This window comes from Somniosus microcephalus, chromosome 30 (genome assembly GCF_052327205.1).
Source record: "Somniosus microcephalus isolate GS21.2 chromosome 30, FLI_Smic_1.0, whole genome shotgun sequence".
Taxonomy (NCBI): Eukaryota; Metazoa; Chordata; class Chondrichthyes; order Squaliformes; family Somniosidae; genus Somniosus; species Somniosus microcephalus.
Genome location: NC_141016.1, coordinates 16,392,716 through 16,419,498, shown reverse-complemented (window position 1 = coordinate 16,419,498; position 26,783 = coordinate 16,392,716). Strand labels below are relative to the sequence as shown.

Genomic DNA, 26,783 nt, shown 5'->3' with positions numbered 1-26,783 from the left:
AATCTTTAAGCTCTCACTGTATTGTCATTCACAGCACTAATTCAGAAATAAAGCTACGTGTCACTTAAAATGTCGAGTTCAAACTATGTCTAGCACAGACGGCACCACTGTTAAAAGAAACAAATACATTCTCCTCTCCTGAGTAGGGTGCTGAGTTCCAGCAGGGGAATCTGGCGCCACTGTTTTGGAAAGGCAGCAGAAAGCTTCGGTGTGCTAGCATTATCTGGAAACAGTGTTCGAGCTAGAGCAGCCCAGAGCGTTTGAGCTAGGACAGCACGCCTACAACATTTACACATTTGCAAGCCACTGTTATTAGGGAAAGCTGAGGTTCTACTGCGCTGATGTTGTGGTGTATGGTTTATGCCAGCGTAGGATAATGTCCAGTACTTGTGTAGTGCATGCCATAAGAGTGAAACAGCCAAGTTTCACATCCCTGCTACGTGGTGACGTTGGATTCTCTTTCTTTCTCACTTTCCATCACTCGCACGCAGTTTCAGATTAGCCGCACCTCGCCCTCGGGTTCCGGCTCCAGCTCACACACACCCATAAAATTAATCTCTTTGGTGTCTGCGGCAGATGCCGGTTTCAGTCTCATCCCGGCCGTGGTGTGGTTAGAGGTTAGGGACGCCTTGTCTGCCAGCAGGACCGTTCCATTCTGACGCTCCATCAAGTATGATTCCAGCCTTTTCAGGAGTTGCTTTGGATTCTTTTTGGCAAACAGTTCAACCTCTGCAGGGAAACAGGAAAAATATTTGAAGCATTCACTTTATAGTGAAAGTTAAAATGGAATTTCAGACGGATTGTAGTGGTGATGTCGAATCACTTATGTTCGATTTCAGTCTCATTGCATTTTGGTTGGGTTTAGCTCGGGTGCAACCTGTCTGAGTAGACTGGGCAACAATATTTTTCAGATTTGTATGAAGGCAGCCTTTCGTCCCTAGCCTGGGCTCCCATTCATTTGTTACAAGCAGCTCAATGTTTTACAAACTTATGCTTCTGACGTCGTGTGGGCCATGAGCCATGGCAGCCAGTCTGAATCCATCAACCATTTGCTGCACCTATACAAGTGTTGCTTTCAGTGTTTTAGGAGTTTAATATGGGATTCAGCAAGCAAGTCCAAAGATTCCCTCCCACCCAGTGATGATGCAGTGTTCCAACACAAGTTCAAATGGATTTCACAGAACAGTGATCTCATTGAAACATGTCAAATTCTTAAAGGGCATGACAGGGTAGATGCTGAGAGGATGTTTCCCCTGGCTGGAGAGTCTAGAACTTGGGGGTCACAGTCTCAGAATAAGAGGTCGGCCATTTAGGACTGAGATGAGGAGAAATTTCTTCACTCAAAGGGGGCTAAATTCGGTTGATTTGCACCTCTCATTAGCACCCTAGGGAGCAAACGGGGCACAAATCAACTAGTACCTGGGCGCGGCGCCGCTAACGCCTCCCGCAAAATTCAGTGGGAGGTTAGTGCCAGGCGGCGCTGCGCCGCTGTGCAGCGCCCCGGCTGTAACATTGGGCGACGCCCCCCGACTTACCACCGGACGCTATGTCCACGGGGGTCAGGAAGGTCTACCTGCGGCCGGGACGGCCCTAGTTAAAGGGGAGGTGGCGGGCGGCCATTTTTGTTGCTGGCCACCTGCCAGCACCTGCCCCCGGCCCCTCATTTGCCGGCACTCCCGATCCCTGGTGGCCCAGCATGCACTGCACCAGGCCCCTCCCCTTTAATAAGGGGAGGAAGGCCTGCAGTACCAATTCAATTCAATTCAATTTTTTTTTATTTGTCATATATGCAGCAGACGTGTGTACTGCACAATGAAATGTTGATTTTTACGAGTCCTCCCAACATTGGAATAAATATGGCATAACAATGATAAAAATACTAATAGAAATACAGTAATAATAAATAAAACAGTAATAAATAATAATAAATTAATCGTTCATGAGTCTTATAGCCTGGGGGTAGAAGCTGTTTCGAAACCTGTTGGTACGAGACCATATGCTTCGGTATCTCTTACCGGATGGGAGCAGGGCGAAGAGATTGTGGCTGGGGTGACTCGCGTCTTTAATGATTCTCAGGGCCTTCCCCCGGCACCTCTCGGGGTAGATATCCTGCACAGCAGGTAGTTTAATTCCTATAGTGTGTTGTGCAGCTTTCACTACCATCTGTAGAGCCTTGTGGTCTGTGGCGGTGCAGTTGCCATACCAGGTGGTGATGCAGCCGGACAGGATACTCTCGATGGTGCACCGGTAGAAGTTGGTGAGAATCTGGCGCTGCGGCACATAGCGCCGCGATATTGGCTCGCAGCGCCCCAAGAGGGACGCGGGGCGCTTCCAGTAGCGCCCCTCCTCCCTCTCGGGGCGCTACCTGGGAAAATCGGCCGCGGACCCCAAAGAGTTGTGAATCTTTGGAATTCTCTACCCTAGAGAGTTGTGAATACTCAGTCGTTGAATATATTCAAGACAGAGATCGATAGATTTTTGGATACTAAGGGAATCAAAGGATATGAGGATAGTGCGGGAAAGTGGAGTTGAGGTAGAAGATCAACCATGATCTTATTGAATGGCGGAGCAGGCTCGAGAAGCCGTATAGCCAACTCCTGCTCCTATTTCTTATATATGTTCTTATATAATAGTACTCACTCCCAATTTCTCACCTTTAAGAACAAATCCTGAATCAGTGATGGTTTTGTGCTGTGTTTTCCAAATCTGATAAAGATGTAGGAATGCTGCCACGTAGAAATCATTAAGGACTCCAATCACCTGCTGCCGTCGGTTACATTCTCTGCCACAAAACACAAACCACTTACAACGCAGCCAGGGTTACAATAATGGTCTTTAGGAGCAGAGTATTTTCCAAATCTTTCATTTTCCCTCATCTCAACTTTACCTTTGTCCCCCAGTTCTTCCCAATGTACCACGCAGGCAGGCAGACGTCCTGCCACCCGTGTTACTGGGGCAGAGACTGCTGCCTGGGTCTCCGGGAGTTGTCTGCCTTACCACCTAGTTTCTGAGAGAGGGAGTCCCTCTGTTGCCTGGCGGGCAGGCAGCACGGGATATATTTTCACGGTAGTCTTCCTCATTCTTTGAGCACAGTTTATTATCCATGTACAAATGAATAGTCAATGGGAGACCTCATGAAATACAATCCCTCTAAGACAAAGCCTTACACATAAGTGAGTCTCAAATGACGAATACTAGGATGTAAACTCTTAACTGAACCGTGGCCCCTATTGGCTTGTTTTTTTGGGGATGATGTGGAGGATGAGGAAGAATTTCATCTACTCCCTGAAAGCAGTAATTTTCTTTCGTTCTAATGTTCGGCTTCTAACTACCCTGTCGATTGGAACAAATTGACATCAGTCGCTCATGTTCTATGTCACCTACTTGGATAGACATTCTTCCCTCAGAGCCTGGATAGTGATTCTGGTGATGTTAATGGACATTAGACAGAAAGGGAAATTCTGAAATGAAAAAAAATACTGTCAGAGCGAAAGCAAACACTCGACGGAGCAGACACTCATTGTATATTGTCTGAGCAAGCAATAGGATCAGTTTAACTCTCTCACCAACATGAAGTTCAACATGGGTTTGAATGAAAGTCCTTCAGGAGGTTAGTGAACATGTTTTAATCTGTTACGGATATGTAATTTTAAAACCCAGAAAATGCTGGAAATACTCAGCAAGCCCATCAGAATCTGAAAGAAAACCACAAGCTTAATGTTCTATGTTCAGAGAAAGCCTATTTGTTTCTTTTTCAAATGCTGAGATCCGTTGCGCTTTTGTAGAATTTTCTGTTTAGACTGCAGTTTTCCAGCATTTGAAGTTTTTCTTCAATTCGATATATGTATTACTATAAGATTAAATACATCTTATCATATTTATTCACTTAAAAGCACAACCTAAACTAGTAAAAAATGTCCATATTTAGGATTTTTACATAATTTGATAACACCAGCCCTGTGTACGAGATGCGAGTCACTACATCAAAATGCAGCCACTTTTCATAAGAAGGAAACTGCTATATAATATTAACTTTTAGATACTGTGGAATTAAAACTTTTTATCCTTCCCCCTATCCTGAAGGTGCTGCCTCTCTCTGGGGTTTGGCTCCACGGGCGCTGAACACACTCCACTACCTCACCCAAGTGGTCATTCTTCATGTCAGTCTAGACAGTGAATGCTGGCAGGACATTCGACCACGGGGAGCATCACAGCTGAGCTCAGTCTTCCTCTCGCCCGATACACACACACACACACACTTCCCAGCAGGAGTCACGGGATGATGAACGGAAGTGGGAATTCTGGCTAAATTTCCCCTCCCTCGTCTGGGGCAATATGAGACTAATTGCAGCAGCCTTTGCGGCTGCCCTGACCGATATCAGCTAACTCTCCACAGACCAGGAACGGAACCATTGGCCTACTGGCAAGTATAGCTCAGCACCACACTGGGCAATAAAACCACTTTCCAGAACTTCTTAAAAGTCCGGCTTCATTAATAATTTAGTGGCGATGCAATTGGCTGCTAATAATATGTAGAATAACGGATTATACCCACTGAGAGTTATAATCAGCTATTCCATTTGGTACAGGGTTTGGGCATCAAATGTAAAGCACATCTGGTACAAGTTTATGTATAAAACTTCATCATTCAAAAGTTATGTGTGTAAGCAGTTTCCATTGTATAAAACTACCACACCCCTACTAGTCATCGTGCTGTACCAAATGACCAATTCAATCAACTAAGCCGAATGGCCTGGAAGACAGGCTAGAGCTACATCCAGCGGCCACCAATATTATAAGCCCGCACTATTGTGGTTGGGGCTGAACAGCCCTCGATTCCTCCCCCTCCCTCTCTGTAAGGAAGCACAGAGCCTCTGCACAGAAACACGGCAAAGATTAAGAACTCGCAGTGTGGGAACCCACAGCCACTAATCCTTGTGCAACATTCTGAAGCTCCAGTGTGTCACACGTCCAGAATCTGACATTGTTTAACATTCTTCAACTTCATTTTCTTGCAAAATTGGAACTTGACCTTTTTTTAAAACTCTGTTGACATAGTTTCTCTAATAAATTCCATTTCTTCAACTTGTCTCAGAATACTGAAGCAAGACCTTCAGGCCTTACTCAAAAACGGACTGTGTCTTTTTAATTTTAAACCAAATTAAAATCTGGCAGTGTTGACTAACTTGTGTCGGGTGCTGTGACAGTTTGTAAATATCACGAGCCAAAGGTAGAGTCTGCAGATCCATCACCATATACAGCGTGTGCATCAGGCTGAGGAACCCTGTCCCACGCAGGTCAGTCCCTGGATCGGTACCTAGTTAACAGCACAAAAATCACAGGCAAAAAAACAGGAGACAAACTTCTTCACCAGAGTGCTTTGCTAGTTCACAAACGTATCCTTATGAAAGCATATTTCTCAGCTTTGTTACTTTTGAGGCATAGTTTGAAAAAAATTACAGACTGGAGAAGCTGGGGTTGTTCTCCTTAGAGCAGAGAAGGCCAAGAGAAGATTTGATAGAGGTGTTTAAAACCATGACGAGTTTAGATAGAGTTAATAAAGAGAAACTGTTTCCAATGGCTGAAGGGTCGGTAACCAGAGGGCCCAGATTTAAGGTGATTGGCAAAAGAACCAGAGGCGACATGAGGAAAAACTTTTTTATGCAACGAGTGGTTAGGATTTGGAAGGCACTGCCTGATAGGGTGGTGAATACAGATTCAATAGTAGCCTTCAAAAGGGAATTGGATAAACACTTGAAGGAGAAAAAATTGCAGGGATATGGGAAAAGAGCAGGGGAAGTGTGGGACTAACGGGATTGCTCTTCGAAAGAGCCGGCGCAGACTCGATGGGCCGAATGGCCTCCTTCTATGGTTTTTATAGATGCAGCACACCCATCCTCATATAACACAGCCAGTTTAACACACCCAACTTCAGTATAACACTGTTATAACACTTTGTTACACATCCACACTTAACGCTGCCGTTTATAACACTCTGGCTGTTACATAGTTCAACCTCAGTGTAACACTCTGTTATAACACACTCTTTATTACACATTCACACACTTAATACTGCCAACTACAACACTCTGTTGCACACCCATCCTCAGTACAGGAAACTTTGTGATATCCGGCACCGACGGGACCAAGCTGTTGCCGTCCCATCAAAACTGCCGGACAAACCAGCGCTAATGTTGAAACATCCGGAGCTCCGTATCTGGCAACAAACCCTGTTGCTGCTTCTAAACAGTCGGCCGTACCTTGCAAGCGTCTCTGTAGCTTAGCAACAGCTTCAGCGAGACCTTGCAGAGCCTGACTGGTGAAAAAAAAGCAACGAGAAGAAAAAAAACCTAACGAAACGGCTCCTGATTTTTGCCGGTGGATCGAGCATTCCGGACAGTTAACCTTCAGATAAACCAAAGTTTCCTGTATAATACTGCCGACTGAACAGTCTCTCTCTTGGACATCCCATCCACAGTATATTGCTGCCAGTTTTAACTGTTATATATCCCACCCTGAGCATAACAGTGCTAACATTTCCTGTTGAACCCCAGCCCGAACCGTACTGGAAACGCAGCAACATGCACTAACTGTAAAGCAGAATGTTTCCTTGCTTTTACCTTGAAATCCCAATTGTTCCCAATGTGACCCGTATCGTGCGCAGTCAAATTTTGCCCCAGTCAGCTTCTTGTAAATTGTCTGCAAAACTCGAATGTGAACTTTCTGATCGTTGTCCAGCGAGCCTGCTCCAAAAAAGCACATAAACATTTTGTACAATTTAACGTGTTGCGAGTGATTTTTGTCCCTTCATTGGAAGTTCTGTCCCACAAACCTATCAGTAACAGTTTCAAGCCCAGGGATACTTAGGTTGTGTAACAAATGATCCTGTGAACAAAAATACGTAACTTCATTGAACAAAACATAAGCAATAGGAGCAGGAATAGACCACTTGGCCCCTCGAGCCTGCTCCGCCATTCAATAAGATCATGGCTGATCTTGGGCTCAAAGCCACTTCCCTGCCCACTCCCCGTAACCCTTCACTCCCTTATCTTGCAAAAATTTGTCTCTCTCCACCTTAAATGTATTTAATGACCCAGCCTCCACAGCTCTCTGGGGCAGAGAATTCCACAGATTTACGACCCTCAGAGAAGAAATTCCTCCTCATCTCAGTTCTAAAAGGGCGACCCTTTATTCTGAAACTGTGCCCCCGAGTTCTAGATTTCCCCATGAGGGGAAACATCCTCTCTGCATCTACCTTGTCGAGCCCCCTCAGTATCTTATATGTTTCAATAAGATCACCTCTCATTCTTCTAAATTCCAATGAGTATAGGCCCAACCTGCTCAACCTTTCTTCATAAGGTTCCCTCATCTCAGGAATCAACCGTGTGAATTGTCTCTGAACTGCCTCCAATGCAAGTATATCCTTCCTTAAATAAGGAGACCAAAACAGTACTCAAGGTGTGGTCTCACCAATACCCAGTACATTTGTAACAGGACTTCCCTGCTTTTATACTCCAACCCCCTTGCAATAAAGGCCAACATTCCATTTGCCTTTTTGATTACTTGCTGTACCTGCATGCTAACTTTTTGTGTTTCATGCACAAGGACCCCCCAGGTCCCTCTGAACTGTAGCATTGAAGTCTGAGCTTCTTGAACCATCCTGTGATGTGAGCCACCCTGTCAATCCACCGCTGGATATCCAGTTATATCTACTAATCCAGGGCTGGATACCCACAGCTAGCTCATTAAAGTGACTCATAAGATGTTTATACAGCATGTTACTATGGAGTGCAAGCAAAACTTAATACAAGTGACTGCTTCTGCGTGATAGAAATAGTTTCCGGGTAGAAAATAAAATCAATAGCGTGTTGAGTGCTAGACCTGGCTTCAAGTGTAAAACACTCACATCTCACATATGCTTCACACTAAAATCTACTGATGCAAGGTCCATTCTTACTTCAGATTAAGTGAAGTGCTTGCCATACTCACACTGGCCAATCGCAAACACCAGGTCCCGCTCCTCCTGCAACTCCTTGTGCAACCGCGGGGGGCCAAAGAGAAAATGAGTGATGGCAGAAAGCCCTGTCCTCCGCACGGTCGGCTGGATGTTCTTCTGTAAGTACAAAGAAAAAAACGCCAGACCCCATCAGATCTGGAATGCTCTCCACTGAGCCTACAGATTCTGTCCTATTTGGAACATCCTGCCCTTTGTCGCCCCCTGAAACATCCGACTGTCAAGTCCCAGATGCCATCACATCTGAAACAACCTGCCCTTGAGCTTGCAGATAGCTCAGATCTGGAGTACCCTCCCTCACATGTGAGCCATTCTCCACCGCCCCCTGCCCCTCCAAAAAAGCTCTGAATCTGTTACATATTTGAGCATTCTCCCCGAGAGGAGGAGGAAAACCTCCAGGGCATCAGTCTGATATTAGAAGCTACAGTGTTAGCCCTAACCATTTGCACTGCACAGGTAACATTTGCATGGTGCGAGCAGCGTAGGAGGAACCAGGTTCCATGCAGCATTCGATCACCATTGCCTGAACTTACCCTGATCGGCTTTAGTTGGTTCTTAATCGCATATTCATCCAGTTCCTTTGTAAAGCAGTTAATGAATGCAGCAATATCTGCTGCAGCTGCAAGTCAATTTCAAACGCTGTGCCTAGTATTCCCTGGGCAGAAAACAAACCTCAGTCGAAGTCTGTTTCAGGTCTTTCGATTAGGCACTTTACAGCCTTCCGGGCTCAACACTGAGTTCAACAATTTCAGACTATAACCCCTGCCCCCATTTTTCAGGCTGTTTATGATTCTGCCATCCCCATTTGTAACATTTTATCTCTCCTGCCTCCTACCCTAGCACAGACTGTTCCTTCTTCCCCTCCCGCTTTCCCTGCCTCTGCACCTGCTTAAAATCAGTTACATCTCTCGCCCTTTCCAGTTCTGATGAAGGGTCCCAGACCTGAAACGTTAACTCTGTTTCTCTCTCCACGGATGCTGCCTGGCCTACTGAGTGCTTCCAGCATTTTCCTGTTGTTATTTCAGATTTCCAGCATCCGCAGTATTTTGCTATTGTGTCTGTTTGAGGTCTGTTCATTTTTTAATTGCATGTCTAGTTTTGTGACCCCCCCCCACCCCAGCTGGAGCTAAACAATCTGCTTATGCCTCCATCACCTGGGCTCTTAGAATCATAAAAATTGCAGCAAAGAAGGAGGCCATTTAGCCCATCATGCCTGTGCCGGTGGTAGCTCTTCCTTTCATTATCCTTTCCCCCCAGACATTCCACTTCATGTTTCTCTGCAATGAACTGCATCTGCCACCTATTTGCCCACCCCACTAACCTGTCTATGTCCTGCTGCAGTCTCTCCTGCATTCTTCCACAGTACAAATCACTGGGCCACACCACTACTCATGTTCTTCCTCATGAGTTTTTCCATGCCCTAATTTGGTATCAGCAGCAAACTTTAATATCTTTCCTCTTTTACCTATGGCCAAGTTGTCAATATAAATGAGGAAAGAAAAGAGGTCCACAGACCAGATAGACCAAATGGCCCTTTTCTGTGCTGCAAACTTCTATAGTTCTATAATTGGGGCTTAGAAAAGACTAACTAGTGCTAAATTTGCTGGCTTATCCCTTGCGCCTCCCTTAAACAGCCTACAATCTTTTGCCATAATTCTCATTTCTAAAGATGTTTTGCAAATTAGGGTTAATGTCTGTACTTTTTCCTCCTCAGTTTCTTTCTGTGTTCTGGGTGCATATTATCTGGACCAGGTGACTTTTCTACTTTTAGTCCCATTAAAAAAAGATTCAGTATTAGTAAAACCTGAATCACGTCCTCTCTCAATCACTCATTCAGAGCAAGTTTATTCTGTCAGCCTGTCTATATAGATCTTAAATCCTGGAGTCATCCTTCTTACCCTTCTATCATACCTCTTCAAAATGTCAGCGGCCTTTGAAGTTTATTTGCATAACTTTTACTTATATACATCAAAATTCAGCTGCCGTTCCTTGGCTGCCCACCTAACTTGTTCATTTCCTTGTGAGCGCAGTCACACAAATGCCTGGCTAATCTAGGCTGACATTTCAGTGCAGTACTGAGGAAGTGCTGCACTGTCGGCGGTGCCGTCTTTCAGAAGAGACATTAAACCGAGGCCCCACTGCCCTCTCGGGTGGACAGAAAAGATTCCAAGACACTACTGGAAGAAGAGCAGGGGAGTTCCACGAGTGTCCTGGCCACTTATCCCTTAACCAACATCATCAAAACAGATCATCTGATCATTATCATATTTCTCGTTTGTGGGAGCTTGCTGTGCACCAATTGGCTGGCGCATTTCCCTACATTACAACAGTGACTACACTTCAAACATACTTCATTGGCTGTGAAGCACTTTGGGACAGTCTGAGGTCATGACAGACAACATATAAATGCAATTATTTCTTTCTTTATATGTAGCTTGGTTCCATCAGCAAATGTTATAATGCTACCAGAACTACCCTCCTCAGTAACACTTATAAACTGCAAACAGCAATGGCCTCAGAACAGATCCCTGCACAACTCCACCAGTTACTATGCCCCAGAAAGAGCCTTGATCCCATCAGTGGATCATAGTTGATATGACTGCAGTGTAATAAAGATCACAGAGCGTGGCGGAGGCTTATTAGAAGATAAGGAAAGAAACCAGAGCTTATAAAAAGAGACATTTTGAAAAGTAATTTTCTTAGTTAAACAAACCATCAAAATTAACAACTGAGTGTTGTGCACTTGGTTCCCTTCTCTCTCGTTGTGCTTACCCTGTACTCATAGAGATTAGTCGTTTGAAAATGCTGAAGTGCTTCATTAAAGGAGATGAGCGGGGTGCATCCAGTTATGTCATTTGAACCTAGAAGGGAACAGCACATATGGAGGGCTATAAGTGCCACTAACCTACAGGTGATCGTTCACACAAACGAGACAAAATCTCAAACTCTCCCGTCAGGTTCAGTTTAACCTAAAGGTTTAGACGTGTATTCACAGCAGCTGTGACCGCAGCGTGTTCTGTTCACTGAGGAACACTGCGTGAGATTGACAATGTAACCAGGTTAACTTACTCAAGCAGCACTGCTCCATTCATTTCTCAGGCCAGTCTTTTGTTGGGTGAATTTTGGGCGGGTTCCTGCGCTGTGTTGCTAGGGTGCAGGGGCATGTTGCCAATTGTATTGGGGCATTCTTCTGTCCGTGCTGCGCAATTTTAACTGAGGAATATTGCTGAACGTGCTAAGGTGCGTTCCCAAGTGTGCTTGGCATGTTGCCGCGGTATTTGCCAATTTGAGTGATTGCGGAGTCAGAATCTTAAATGTCATTACCGCACAACATAAAACAGCGTGCGGCTATGCAGAGAAATCCTTACCTCCCCGTTCCTCCAACGGAAACCCTGAAAGAAAAGAAAATCACTCAGCCAGTCAGAGTAGAAGCAACTGCACAGAACTTTGCTCATTCAATTCATGTATTGAATTTTCCCATTTATTGTCTTTTGTCCTCTCACACCATCTCCCATTCAATATGGGAGTGTGTGGGAAAGTGAGCAGAATCTGCAAACTAATAGTAAGATCACACAAATAACAGATCCCAATCACAGCATCTCCAGCTTCTGGTACCCTTCCAGTGCAAAGCCAGAGCAGGAAGGTGGCACAGCCCGTTAGACCAGCAATGCAGTGGTGCCATGCAGCTTTGATCCCCACTCCATTGAGGTTCTGATCTCAGCCCCATTGTTCCCATGTAAGGAGAGCAACTGGAAAAGGCGTCTCCATCAGGCCAGTCGCACATGTCTCCTGGTAGCCTGCTATTCGCAGTGTCATTAGTGGCCTGTACCACCTGACGTAAGAAAACTACTAGGCACTTGGTCAAAGTATTAAACAAGGCTTTAATCAACTGTTTCACAACATGGAAGTCTAGTTATCCTTCACTAGTTCCTGTTTACAAAATGTCCCTGAGCAAGCTGGGCCCGTGCCCGAGTATTTATACTCTCCCTGGACAGCGCCACCAGCAGGCCACCCAGTATATTTCATAAGTAATTTCTACATGAATGGCACGATTTATGACACCACCTACCCTCTCCAATGCAGTACAGGTGTGGTACAGGCAATATGGTCCACAGAATGGAGGTTGTCGCCGCATCAGTCCAGTATCGCAGGGGACTGTTTCCACTTCTAAGAACTGCCTAACATTTCTGCACCCAAGAGACCACAGTATGGGCAAGAATCAGTGAGAGACAAGAAGCATGTGGAACTCAAAAAGAGGCAACATCTGTTCTGCGATGTCACTGATGGGGAACCTCCCCTGTACCTCTCCAGGGGGGGGGGGGGGGGGGGGGGAGGGCTCAGCGGGCAACAGCGAATCCTCGACTTCCAATTGAAATGGGAGCCATTTCAGCCTACTGGCTGGGATATCTGTATCCCCAGTCAATACTGTGGTCTCCTGGGTGCAGACATCGCTGGAAGGGCCTGAATCACGTAATTCCAAATCTTTCAATTAAGTCCAATATTTTCTTTGCTTGGATGTCTGGCCTGAACGTGTGCTGCAGTCCCCATCATTCCTGAGCTGGCTGTTTGTCTTTCTCTGAATTTCCCTCCATTCTGTGGACCATATGTGTAATGTGAGCTTTTTCTATTATAAAAGCGTGCAAAAACAGAGAAATTAAATATTCATTCCACAGGCACTTGTATGTTGTCAGTTTGGTTAAGCAGGAATAAATTGCATATCCAAATACTGAAAGGAGCCAAATTTCACTGAAAGAAATGTTGCACAGTTCTTAGAAGTGGAATCAGTCCACTGTGATACTGGACGGCTGAGGTGACAACTTCACTGACTCTGCAACCATGTTTAAATGTGATACCTGTGCAAAGCTGAATCAGTTAAATGGTCAATAAAGCGAACAGAAAAGAATATTTTGTTCATGAGTTGGGTTTATAGTCAATGAGGAGCGGTCCCTGCCAAGAATTTCCTGTTTGCTGAAGAATAATTCATAGACTGACCCTATCCGTCTACCCTATTTTTTTTCCACAGCAAACTGTACTGTGTAAAACGGACCTCATTTAGAAAAAGACTGGAAATGAACAGGAGTTGTTAATGCATCACTCCCACAATCCTGGAGCTGAGCCGACACGCAGAGTGCTGTTGGCAGTGACCCCACCCCTCCCCAGTGGATTCTCTCAGCTTTATTAATAACCCAACACTTCTTTCTCCTGAACTGTAACTGGGATCTCGATTGACTCTGAACGTTTGAGTTCATTCCTGCTCACTGAAAGTTACGAGGTCAAGGTTCCTCTTGTTACCTATTCTTTAGCATTGCACCGTGTGGCGAGAGACACGAGTGGCCCTCGGACACATCGGTCACCTCGCGACCTCTGAGATCACAAGTGTCTCATTGAAACATATAAGAGTCTGAGGGGGATTGACAGGGTAGGTAGTTTCCCCTGGCTGGAGAGTCTAAAACTAGGGGGCCTAGTCTCAGGAAAATCAGGTCGGCCATTTAAGGCTGAGATGATGAGGAATTTCTTCCCTCAGAGGGTTGTGAATCTTTGGAATTCTCTACCCCAAAGGGCTGTGGATGCGGAGTCGTTGAGTATGATCAAGACTGAGATTGATAGATATTTGGACTCCAGGGGAATCAAGGGATATGGGGATAGTGCAGGAAAGTGGAGTTGAGGTAGAAGATCAGCCATGATCTTATTGAATGGCGGAACAGGCTCGAGGGCCCGTATGGCCTACTCCTGCTCCTAATTCTTATGTTCTTATGTCTGCTGCTTTAATAATTATTTCTTCCTCTTTAATTTAAATAATTGTAAAACCAATCTACTGCAAGCTGTGGGATCCAAACAGAAGCAGCTATTTTTGATAAAACACATGTTCAGGATGAAGAGTTAAACCCTATTAATTGGTCAGTGATGTGCACTGACGATACTGCGACTGGCTACCAGTGTGATTGAAATGCAACAGGAACCTGAAGTATCGATGTCTCACCTCTGTACACTGTTTCCAAAGCCTCCCACTCTGCCTCTGCCTGCAACACCTTCAAACTCATCTCCACTGCATAAAAACAAGAAAAAAAATCATATTCATCAATGTGTACAAAGTCTTCCCTTTCACGGTTCAAAATCTTCCCTTTGGATAACAGAGAAGGAATTATCTTCCCACTTCAAATTTTACGCATGCTCAGAACACTGGTGGTTTATTTTCAGCAGATTATCTGAAAATGGCACATTTTTGTCTCTTGTTATCATCCAACACACAAAGGTGAACCACAAATGACGGTACTTCAAACTACCCTTTCCCGAACCATCAATTCTTACCAGTCCACCACTATAACCAGAATCTGTGCTTACATCAAATTCCTTGATGTTCGTAACAGTTAGTACAGTAATAACGGCGGACAAGAAAAGACCAATTGGTCCATCCAGCCAATCCCACACAACTCCAACGTCAGGTGCATCACAATATATACACACCCAAACCCGCCTGAATGCCATGTAATCTCCTGGGGGAGGCGAAAAAAAGATAAAAACCCAGGCCAATTAGAGGGTAAAATCTGGAAAATTCTTCTCCGACCCCTTTTAGGCGATCAAAACTAGTCCTGGAGACCACTCTGGCCCTGATTAATGCTGTGCAGTACCTACCTTTTATAGGGGGTGATCTCCACCACAGCATGAAACAGGTCCAGCTCTCGCTTGAAGGAATTAGTGTTCACCGCACGAGCCGGCAGCCTGTTCCACAGGTCCACTATTCTCTGGGAAAAGAACCGCCTCCTGACATCTAATCTAGTTCTTGCCTTACATAACTTGGGATTGTGACCCCTGGTCCTTCCTAACTATTTAGTTGAAACAAACTATCTACATAAACACGATCAATTCTCTTCATCTTCTTATAAACCTCAATCAAATTACCCCTAAGGCTACGCCCAGCTCTAGAGACCCAGCTCTTTTAGCCTATCTTTGCAGCTAAAATGCTTTAAGCTGGGTATTAATCTCGTTGCCCTTCTCTGCTCCCTTTCAATATCACCCACCATGTGAGGAGACCAAAACTGAACACAGTATTTTAACTGAGACCCAACCAAGGTCTTGTACAAGGACAAAATACAGGAAACTTTTTTTTATCCGGCACGGACGGGACCGACGTGGTGCCAGTTCATCAAAAATTCCGGATAACCGAACGCTATAGTAAAAGATAGGGAGAGCTGACAGCTCCGTATAAAGCAACAAACCCTGTTGCTTAGCAACAGCTTCAGAACAATGGCCACAAGTTCCAAGCGTCTCTGTAGCTTAGCAACAGCTGCAGCCACACCCTTGCACAGCAACAGATGGAGGAATGCAAGTCAATATGAAGTAAAACCTACTCCTGAATTTTGCCGGTTAACCGAGATTTCCGGTTATTTAGGTGCAGGTAAATCGAAAGTTTCCTGTAGTATGCTTTGTCTTATAATCAATTGTCCTATAATTACACCCTAGCACCCTATTCTCTCCAGCTATCACTTCATGGCATTGGTCACGAACATTTAGCAATCTATGCACTAGAGCACCCAGATCTCTTTCTTTCTCCAACAGCTTAAGTACTTGTCCCTGAAGGGTGTATGCATGTTCAGCATTCGCCCTGCCCACATGCATAACACTGCACTTTATTTTAAGTTAAACAACATGACTCACTGTTTTCACTCATTCCACTATCTGGACACCAACAAGCCCACCTTCATTTTAATCATTCCAGCCAGGACAAAACCTCTCACCCTGCACTGTGTCAAAAAAAAGGATGTAACTCGGGGCGGGAGTGCAGTTTCTGCAGAAATGAGTCTTTACAAAAACCACGACCCTTCACCTGTCTCAGACCCTGGAAACAGAGACTCACCTTCATGTTTATTTTCATCGCCTCCAGCTGTAAGAGACTGTAAAAGGCCATTTTGCTTCAATGTAGAAATCTGGAAAGAAACCAACATCGATTCTAAAACCGAAATGCAGATCTCCTAATGTGAGCATATATAGCTAAAAATGCACATACACGTCAAGTGTCCAATGGACACCAATAGTTTCACTCTAGCTCTTAATCTGTACGGTTCTTCCTACTCACAGGTATAGATTTCAACGCTGCCTTCCCGTTGTGTACATCGTCAGTCACATGCGGGCGCAGACACAACCCCAGCAAACCCTGAAAAGCAGCACAAGAGAGAACATAGAAATCATAGAAATTTACAGCACAGAAGGCGGCCATTTCGGCCCATCTTGTCCCTGCCGGCCGACAAAGAGCTATCCACCCAAATCCCACTTTCCAGCACTTGGTCTGTAGCCTCATGGGTTACGGCACTTCAAGTGCACATCCAAGTACTTTGTAAATGTGATGAGGGTTTCTGCCTCTACCACCCTCTCAGGCAGTGAGTTCCAGACCCCCACCACTCTCTGTGTGAAAAAACTTCTCCTCAAATCCCCTCTAAACCCTGACCAATTACTTTAAATCTATGCCCCCTGGTTATTGACCCTTCTGCTAAGGGAAATAGGTCCTTCCTATCCACTCTATCTAGGCCCCTCATAATTTTATACAACTCAATTAGGTCTCCCCTCAGCCTCCTCTGTTCCAAAGAAAACAACCCCAGCCTATCCAATCTTTCCTCATAGCTAAAATTCCCCAGCCCAGGCAACATCCTCGGAAATCTCCTCTACACCCTCTCTAGTGCAATCACATCCTTCCTGTAATGTGGTGACCAGAACTGCACGCAGTATTCTAGCTGCGGCCTAACTAGTGTTTTATACCGTTCAAGCATAACCTCTCTGCTCTTATATTCTATGCCTCGGCTAATAAAGGAAAGTATCCCGTATGCCTTCTTAACCACCTTATCTACCTGTCCTGCTACCTTCAGGGATCTGTGGACCTGCACTCCAAGGTCCCTCTGATCTTCTGCACTTCTCAGTGATCTACCATTTATAGTGTATTCCCTTTCCTTGTCAGCCCTCACACTTCTCCAGATTGAATTTCTTTTCCACCGTTCTGCCCACCTGACCAGTCCATTGATATCTTCCTGCAGTCTGCAGCTTTCTTCTTCATTATCAACCACATGGCCAATGTTTGTATCATCTGCAAACTTCTTAATTATACTTCCTGCATTCAAGTCCAAATCATTGACATACCACAAAAAGCAAAGGACCCAAATCATGCACTTGCAGAAACACTCCAGCACAGGGAGCTGAGGAAGCTGCTGTACCAACCAGCGATATTTCATTAATTCACACTCGTCTCCTATTAGGAGCAAGTTAAACATTGGAGCATTTTCTTTCTGAAGAAAGTAAACTTGAGAATGGCCTCCACTTTGTCAGGATCGCACTTTACGAAGGCTGATGTGGAAACAGATTCGCACTGAGCTCAGGCAGCACAACGCTCATCTTCCATCTCGAGCTCAGGGTCAAAGCTCAGGGCCTCTCGTTGAACCTGATCGATAATAGCCCAGGTAAAGAACAGATGTCCATTTTTTAAAATTAAGAAATGTGTTTACTGAAACCAGAGTCCTTTGAATTTGAGAGTGAATAGTGGAGGATGTTTATTTTAATCCTTTTAGTGCCCATGTTATAAAATGACCAGCGTCACACGAGTAGAGGCATACAAGGGCACAGATCCTGAGAATAAATCCGTGCCAATAACTTTAGAGCCAAGCAGGAAAACGCTGAAAATGCAGGTTATTCGTCTCAACTGGTCTGTGTTTATGCTCCACACAAGCCTCCTCGCACTCTACTTCATCTAACCCGATCAGCATAACCCTCATGTGTTTATCTAGCTTCACCTGAAATGCATCTATGCTATTCGCCTTGACTGCTCCTTGTGGTAGCAAGTTGCACATTCTAACCACGCTCTAGGTAAAGAATGTTTCTCCTGAATTCCTTATTGGGTTTATTAGCGACTATCCCATATTTATGACCCCTGGTTCTGGTCTCCCCCACAAGTGGAAACATCTTCTCTACGTCTACTCTATCAAACCTGTTCATGAGTTTAAAGGCCTCTGTCAGGACACCCCTCTGAAAAGAGACCTGGCCTTTTCAGTCTTTCATAAGAACATAAGACATAGGAGCAGGAGTCGGTCATTTGGCCCCTCGAGCCTGCTCCGCCATTCAATAAGATCATGGCTGATCTGATCTTGGCCTCAACTCCACTTCCCTGCCCGCTCCCCATAACCCTCGACTCCCTTACCGTTCAAAAATCTGTCTATCTCCTGATAGTTATAACCTCTCAGTTCTGGTATAGCTGTTGTAGATTTGTTTGCACCTTCTCCAGTGCCCCTATATCCTTTTTGTAATATGTTTTAGATCCTTTTTGGAATATAGCCACTCCCTGGTGTTAAGTTTAATCAGTGACCAATACTTTCCTTCCAAAACCCAAAAGGATGAGAGGGGATCTCATTGAAACTTATAAAATTCTAACAGGACTAGACAGACTAGATGCAGGAAGGATGTTCCTGATGGCGGGGGAGTCCAGAACCAGGGGACACAGTCTAAGGATAAGGAGTAAGCCATTTAGGACAGAGATGAGGAGGAATTTCTTCACCCAGAGAGTGGTGAACCTGTGGAATTCTCTACCACAGAAGGCAGTTGAGGCCAATTCATTAAATCTATTCAAGAAGGAGTTAGATATATTTCTTAAGGCTAAAGGGATCAAGGGATATGGGGAGAAAGCAGGGACAGGGTACTGAATTTGGATGATCAGCCATGCTCTCATTAAATGGCGGAGCAGGCTCGAGGGGCTGAATGGCCGACTCCTGCTCCTATCTTCCATGTTTCTATGTTTTGGGGCTTGAGTACTCAGTTGCTGGATGCCTATCTTACTATGGCAAATGACAGTACCTTCAGGATCAGCGAGAAAAGCCAATAATCACAGCATTCTATTACACTCCTCTTTCTTTCTTTCTTTTGAAGCCCACTCCCAGTCCCAGTTGAAGATGTTTCCACTGAAGCAATCCACTCCCCCACGCCCAGCGGTGTTGTAAGGAACAACAATGTAAAACCTACATTTTTGTAACTGTGCTGTTCTTGGAGGGTCCCGGCAGCACAATTCCCGATGCCAGAAAAGTTCAACACCTGCACAGAAAACACACACAGTTACTGCAGTAAGACTCAGTAATTCACGTCATCTGGCCACGGCAACATTGTCAAGCCACAAACTTGGCAATGAGGATCACAGCGAAGAGAAAGTTTTCCTCCATTGACAAGAGAGATTGCAGCAGTAGTGACAGATGGCTCTCAAGGCTCACCTGCCTAAATGGCTGGTGTGACTAATATCTCCCCTTGCTGGGCTTGTTTGGCTAAATCTCATTTATACTGCACAATGCAGCAACCCGTGGCTGTTGGGTACACTGTCTCATGTTGAATCCATATGCTCAGGACCAGACCTGTCCTGCAAAACACCCCATTACATGGGCAGAAAACGTTGTGTGTCTTGACTCCAAGTTGGACTGAAATAGCTCTCACTTCCTGGGGTGAGAGGGCTGTCCTATGATGAGAGATTGTGTAGAATGGGCCTATACTCTCTCGAGTTTAGAAGAATGAGAGGTGATCTCATTGAAACATACAAGATTCTGAGGGGGATTGACAGGGTAGATGCTGAGAGGTTGTTTCCCCCTGGCTGGAGTGTCTAGAACTAGGGGGCAGAGTCTCCGGATAAGGGGTCGGCCATTTAAGACTTGAAATGAGGAGGATTTTTTTCACTCAGAGGGCTGTGAATCTTTGGAATTCTCTGCCCCAGAGGGCTGTGAATGCTGAGTCTTTGAGTATATTCAAGGCTGAGATCGACAGATTTTTGGACTCTAGGGGAATCAAGGGGTATGGAGATGGGGCGGGAAAGTGGAGTTGAGGTCGAAGATCAGCCGTGATCTTATTGAATGGCGGAGCAGGCTCGAGGGGCCGTATGGCCGACTCCTGCTCCTATTTCTTATGTTCTTATGTTCAGATACTGAGCTCACCATACAGCACGTGTTACAGCAACAGTGTGGGATAGAGCAACTGTGCATGATACAGGAACAGAGTGAGATACGGTACCAGCACAAGATATGTTTACATTGTCAGCCGGGGCTCAGTGGGTAGCACCCTCGCCTCTGAGTCAGAAGGTTGTGGGTTCAAGTCCCACTCCAGAGATTTGAGCACATAAAGCTAGGCTGACACTCCCAGTGCAGTGCTGAGGGAGTGCTGCACTGTCTCGTCTTTCAGATGAGACGTTAAACCGAGGCTCCGTCTGCTCCCTCAGGTGGACATGAAAGATCCCATGGCACTATTTCGAAGAAGAGCAGGGGAGTTGCCCCCGGTGTCCTGGCCAATATTTATCCCTCAATAAACATCACAAAAATAGATTATCTGGTCATTATCACATTGCTGTGCGCAAGTTAGCTGCTGTTTCCTACATTACAACAGTGACTACACTTCAAAAAGTACTTCATTGGCTGAAGTCTCCTGGCTACCATTTATCTGTCGGCCAACACAATCTATCTCATTGCTGTTTGTGGGATCTTGCAATGTTCAAATTGCCTGCCACATTTGCCTACATTACAAGAGTGACTACACTACAAAAGTATTTCAGTTTCTGAAGTGCTTTGGGACATCCTGCCACATAAATGCAATTTCTTCCTCTGTTAATTTTCCCCGCGCTGGCTCCGTATCCCACTCTGTTTCTATATTCCACTCTATTACACTATCTTGTGCCGTTACTGTGTCATGTGATGTCACAGTATCTCACGCGGTTGCAATATTCCGTACTGTTACTGGCTGTATCCTTCGTTGTTAGTGTATCCTGCACTATTACACTATATCAGTGCTGCATCCCACATTTCCCATGTTGTTGTATCCCATGCTATTGTAATATCATGCGCTCTTGCCAGATCACATTCTGTTACCATATCCCGTTGTTACAACGTTGTCTCACGCTGTTACCATTTCACAAACTATTACGTATCTTGTAATGTTAAAAAGAAAGAATTGCATTTATACAGCGCCTTTCACGACCACCGGACGTCTCAAAGCGCTTTACAGTCAATGAAGTACTTTTTGAAGCGTAGTCACTGTTGTAATGTGGGAAACGCAGCAGCCAATTTGCGCACAGCAAGCTCCCACAAACAGCAATGTGATCATGACCAGATAATCGGTTTTTGTTATGTTGACTGAGGGATAAATATTGGCCAGGACACTGGAGACAACTCCCCTGCTCTTCTTCAAAATAGTGCCATGGGATCTTTTACGTCCACCTGAGAGAGCAGACGGGGCTTCGGTTTAACGTCTCATCCAAAAGACGGCACCTCCGACAGTGCAGCACTCCCTCAGTGCTGCACTGGGAGTGTCAGCCTAGATTTTTGTGCTCAAGTCTCTGGAGTGGGACTTGAGCCCACAACCTTCTGACTCAGAGGCGAGTGTGCTACGAACTGAGCCACAGCTAACACTACAGGATGCGCTAACAGCACGGGATACTATACAAGTGTTCGCTCACGTAACACCCTCCCTGTAGGATGCTTTAAATTTGTTAAGTTTAAGTTTGTATCTAGACCAGCAATGAAGTACCAACAGAAGATTTTGCCATGAAATATATTCTATAATTGTGCACAAAGCTGAATTGAAGCCAGGTGCGGTGTCTGTCCAATCCCCTTCCCTCGTTTTACATACCTTCTCCTTCGTCTCGGTTCTACAGAGCTGGTCCCCGTCCATTGTTTTTCACAGGTTCCTATGGCAATGGGTGTCGCTTCTTCTCAGGGATTTCTGGGTAGGTTTTCAAACCATATGCTCCTCACTTATGGGCAGGCTGGAAACGGGAGTCTCTTGAGTCTTCCAATCCCGAGAGTTAACAAAGTGCTATGGGCTCAGGATGGCAGTTGAGCAGCACTGAACAGAACCAAAACTCCGCAATAACCGACGTCTGGATGCATGCCCAGATCAATTTGCACAACATCTTTATGGCCAAACGGTCCCAAGTCTCATACGAGAAAGTGGTCTGATCCTTACATATGGTGTTGTCCTCTGTGTTAAGTCCCGTCCTCCTGTTCCGTGGTTGCACAGTTAAGGAAGGTGCAGCTGGAGTTCCTGTTGTATGTGCAGTGATGATAAGCACTGGCCAGCTCATATACAGCACAGGAAGCGGACAATGAATTTATTACAAAATGCAGTCATTTAATTCGATGTGTGCTGCACAAAGGGAAACCTCTGTTGCTGGTTTTGTGAGAAACACTATTCTTTGTATGCCAGCCCTCGAACCGCAGAATCTGGTACAAACATTTGTTCAATGATGTTCAAAGCCGCACAGCTTGAGGTCTTACAGTTGTTATTTTGGTGGTCCCTTGGGTTTTTGTGACAGAGCACTGAAGGATTCCTTAGCGGGCAGAGATTTTCTAGGATCCGTTCATGTTTTCAAAGATCTAGGTGAATTTGGATGGAAGCAGGATCTACTGGGGAAGACAATGGCACATAAACAGCATAGTTGAAAACTGAACAACAAACCTAACGATGTCTCTTTGTCCTGCCTGACTTCTCAGGAAAGAAGGATTAACCCACAAAATTATTTATGTTCCTCACCTATTTGCTCCCGCCCGTTGCAGTGAACTGGGACACCTTGGTGGGGTAGAGTTGCATGGGGTGCTAATCACACTCCGGGATCTCGTCCAAGTGGCTATTCTACACGTGAGCGCAGCTAGTGAGTGTTAGCAGGCTACCCGGGCACCAGGATGTTACAGCCCAGCCAGATCCTGTCCTCACACAATAACCACACATACAGGAAACTCTCGATTTACCGGCACCTAAATAACCGGAAATCCCTGTTAACCGGCAAAATTCAGGAGTAGGTTCAGGTAAGTTTTACTTCATATTAGTGGCAGTTCCTGGATCTGTGGCCGTGTAACTGGGGTTCCTGCACTTGTTGCTAAGCAACAGGGACGCTTGGTCTGTGGTCGGAGTTCCTGCACATGTTGCTAAGCAACAGAGAAGCCTGGATTTGTTGCTGTGTACGGAGCTCTCGTACCTTTTAACTATACCTCTCTGTAATCCGTACTTTTTGATAAACCGGCACCACGCCGGTCCCGGATAATAAAGGGTTTCCTGTACAAACTTCCCAGCAGTAGTCACTTGGATCGTGATCAGGAGCAGAAAACACAGCTTAGGTCTTTCGGGTGCCTTTTCATTGACAAGGGTCCCAGGAACTGGGTCTTGTTTATTCAAAGGCACCAGGGCTGCATGTAATCACGTGACAGGAAATGGCTATTTTATAGCTTGTGGAATCAGAATTTTTGTCTAATTTAAAAAGGGGAGATACGTTGTCATCTTCCCCACAACTCCCCTTCCCATCCATTCCTCTATTGCTCATATAATACGGAAAATGTTGGAGATGCACAACAGGTCAGTCACTACCTGAAAGAGAAAAGACAGGTGAGTGTTTCAAGTGCACTCTTCCTCACAACAAAGACTGCACATTTGCAAAAAAAAAACATTTTCTTTTCGAGATGTTGCCAAACCCAGAATTTTCTGCTCATATCCCCTGTTGCATTCAGAACCCAATTAGCCAAGAGTAACCGGATTCCACCCTCAGTCAGAGCAGACCTCATGTATTCACAGCCCGACACCTCATGAAACATGCAGGTCTCGCACTCACAACAATGAACTCCAAGAGGCTCTCATTAAAATTTCACCTTAACACGACTATCCTTTATGGAGAAGGAAATAAAATCTCAAGTATTCCTCTGGATCAAAGCTTTCATAAATAAAACAAAAGTGACTCTCACACAGTCTGTTTGATTCATTTACAGAGTCTCCAGTTGGTTGTCTCCAGTACTGGATTCTGTTCTTTTAAACCGTAGGACATATTGGCACCACCCTTCCCCCTCAGTCATATATCAGCCCAACCCCTGCCAGCCACAGGAGAGTACTGGGAGAGCGCCTCAGCCTATCCTCTCCGCTGGATCCGGATGCACAACACAACAGGTTGCAAAAGGTAGGATATGTGGATAAAGAAGAAAGACTTGCATTTCTATCGCGCCTTTCACGACCACCGTATATCCCAAAGCGCTTTACAGCCAATGAAGTACTTTCTGAAGTGTGGTCACTGTTGTAGTGTTGAAAACTCAGCAGCCGATTTACGCACAGCAAGCTCCCGCAAACAGCAATGTGATAATGACCAGGTAATCTGTTTTTTAGTGATGTTGGTTGAAGGATAAATATTGGCCCAGGACACCAAGGAGCACTCCCCTGCTCTTCTTCACATAGTGCCATGGGATCTTTTTACATCCACCTGAGAGGGCAGACGGGACCTCGGTTGAGCGTCTCATCCGAAAGATGGCACCTCTGACAGTGCAGCACTCCCTCAGCACTGCACTGTAGTGTCAGCCTAGATTTCTGTGCTCAAGTCTCTGAGTGGGACTTGAACCCACAACCTTCTGACTCAAGAGGCAAGAGTGCTACCCACTGAGCCACTGGCTGATAAAGTAAAATCTAATTGTTTCAAAGACTGTTCCTGCTGTGGAGCAGATTTCTGCCCCACCACAGTGCTCCATGGAGTTGCAGGTTGGACATTTACAATTCCACAAGCTGGAGAGTTCCAGATCTGAGCCCAGCAACAGGATGTGGGGAGTGGGAGGGGGTGAGGGGTGTTGTTGAGCCATGGTTTGTACAAAGAGAAAAACACAGCGGCTGAGGAAGCGGCTGCTCCTGCTGACCTCCCAGCAACCAACTGGCACAGATTCTCATCTGGGGAACGATGCCGGCATTGGGAAACTGAATAACTAAAAACAGGGAACTGGAACAAGATTTCCTTTTCTAAAGTCTGAGAGGCATGGACACTATCAGTCTGTCAATTTTAACTAAGCTTTGTACTGTATTTGGTGTAACACTTTTTCTGCAGCAAATGCTCCTGGATTTTCTCAATTCTATGCTTTCCTACCATTGTATAAAGATCTCCTTTGCAGCTTGGTGTTACACTATCCTATCAATGTTGATGTGACTTTGTCACTGTTATGCTATCTCTGTCGTACTGTTCCTCTTCCACTGTCATTTTTGCCATTTCGCTATCGCTGTTATGCTGTTGACATTGTGATTATGCTATTGACATCATGTTAGCATTGTTACACGGTCACACATTTGCTGTTACATTCACAGTCCCTGCTACTGTTACAATGCCACTCATTCTCTTCCCTTGCTCCAGTGTACCTCCACAAGGTATGTCTATAATTATAAAGCATGGAATCATCATTAGGCAATCACAAGACAAAGGTTACAGACTCAGTGCACGATAACTACCTGCCTTCTTCCCAACAAATACTTACAAATAACTTCCTGCAAAAGTCCAACATTTTACTTCAGCAACAAAACGAGTCAGACAACAGCAGGTCTGAGAGAATGAACACAGGCCACAGATCGATTCCCTAACCCAGCAGCACCCGAGTACTGGTAAAGGCAATGGCTGCAGGAGAGACAATAAAAAAGGGCAAAATGGAGATACATCAAGAGTTCTAGAGGACAATAGCACACATTAATGTGGTCCCACCTCTCTCCAGTTTACCTCTAATCTAGCTGGCACCACCTTCCCCAATGACACTTTAACTCTGCTGATCCCATCCCTTCCAGTATCCCAGCTCATGCCACTTCTCTCCAATGCATTTCTAACGCACTTGGTCCGATTACCTCCAATGTAACTAACCCAGCAGGTGCCACTTTTCTGCAGGGTGTCTCTTTTAAAGGTTCTGACACTGTGTTGGGGCATGGGTTCCATGGGCAATGGTCACTCTCCAGCATTGTGCCCAGATGGCTGCTCTTTAGGAGTGAGGCTGGACATTGAGGGGGATTGACAAGGTTGTTTCCCTTGGCTGGAGAGTCTAGAATTAGTGGGCACAGTCTCAGGATAAGGGGTCGACCATTTAAGACTGAGATGAGGAGGAATTTCTTGACTCAGAGGGTTGTGAATCTTTGGAATTCTCTACCCCAGAGCTGTGGATGCTCAGTCATTGAATAGATTCACGGCTGAGATAGATAGATTTTTGGACTCTAGGGGGATCAAGGGATATGGGAATGGGGCAGGAAAGTGGAATCGAGGTCGAAGATCAGCCATGATCTTATTGAGCGGCGGAGCAGGCTTGAGGGACCAAATAACCTGCTCCTGCTCCTAAGCCTTATGTTCTTATGAGTATCAGTGGGTTTAACAAAATATAGAGAAACAAGATTGGTTTTTAAAAAAAAGGGCCATTCAGGCTTCGGCAGTCCTGGTACATTGACCCAGATAGAAAATAACGCTGTGACAATGGCAATGCAAGCAATGGTGAAGTAAAGCAGAGTCAATGCAAGAGCAGTCGGGCCCTCAGCAAATTGGACAGCAATTTAGACTTAATCCTGACAAATTTCAGCACAATGTCAGATTAACCCTGACATCTCCAGCTTGAGAACTCCTGGTGACAAACTCTTCTGTTATAGCGCTGAGCAGCTCTTTACATCTTATAAAATGCAAACGGATGACATTCTGAATACTTTTTTTGGAAGGGGGTTAAATTATTTTTTTCGTTTCGTGCAACGTTTGCTTTACCTCCGCTCACTCTCCCGCTCCAATCTCAGCCGCTATTTAACACAGTCGCCTGCCCGCCGCGCATGCGCTGCGCTCGCGGGGCACGCCGGGAAACGTAGTCTTTTCCCCCGGCGTCGCACAGGGAGCCGGCCGGCGCGGAAACTACAGCTCCCAGCGTGCAGCGCGGCGCGCCTGCCGCGTCTCCACGGAGCCCCGACCCCGGCAACAGCGCTCACCCTACAGGAAGAGGCAGGAGACAGGAAGCACCACAACGCG

The 26,783-nt window shown here is 45.5% G+C and overlaps 1 protein-coding gene across 2 annotated transcripts; it reads right to left on the bottom strand.

Annotated features, from left to right (window-relative positions):
- elmod3 (ELMO/CED-12 domain containing 3) lies at window positions 1–26,608 on the bottom strand. 2 transcript variants are annotated; one of them, XM_085971061.1, is made up of 14 exons: window positions 26,529–26,608; window positions 21,641–22,416; window positions 19,007–19,075; window positions 16,089–16,166; window positions 15,870–15,939; window positions 13,995–14,060; window positions 11,383–11,406; window positions 10,787–10,875; window positions 7,990–8,113; window positions 6,621–6,743; window positions 5,187–5,317; window positions 3,385–3,461; window positions 2,655–2,782; window positions 1–729 (listed from the first exon to the last, which is right to left on the bottom strand). In XM_085971061.1, the coding sequence occupies exons 2-14, from the start codon at window positions 21,680–21,682 to the stop codon at window positions 494–496; spliced, it is 1,257 nt and encodes a 418-aa protein (XP_085827187.1). In that variant the 5' UTR covers window positions 21,683–22,416; window positions 26,529–26,608; the 3' UTR covers window positions 1–493. The 2 variants fall into 2 exon arrangements, with proteins under 2 accessions (XP_085827187.1, XP_085827188.1); XM_085971062.1 differs by having other exon boundaries at window positions 21,641–22,413; window positions 26,529–26,587.
- Between the last annotated feature and the right edge of the window lie 175 nt (window positions 26,609–26,783).

Coding starts and splice junctions, on each gene's coding strand:
- elmod3 (XM_085971061.1), bottom strand. CDS start 21,682: ATGGACGGGGACCAGCTCTGTAGAACCGAGACGAAGGAGAAG. Junction 11,407..13,994: donor TTTGGAAACAGTGTACAGAG/GTGAGACATCGA, acceptor CTTTTCTTTCAG/GGTTTCCGTTGGAGGAACGG. Junction 10,876..11,382: donor TCCGTTGGAGGAACGGGGAG/GTAAGGATTTCT, acceptor GTTCCCTTCTAG/GTTCAAATGACATAACTGGA.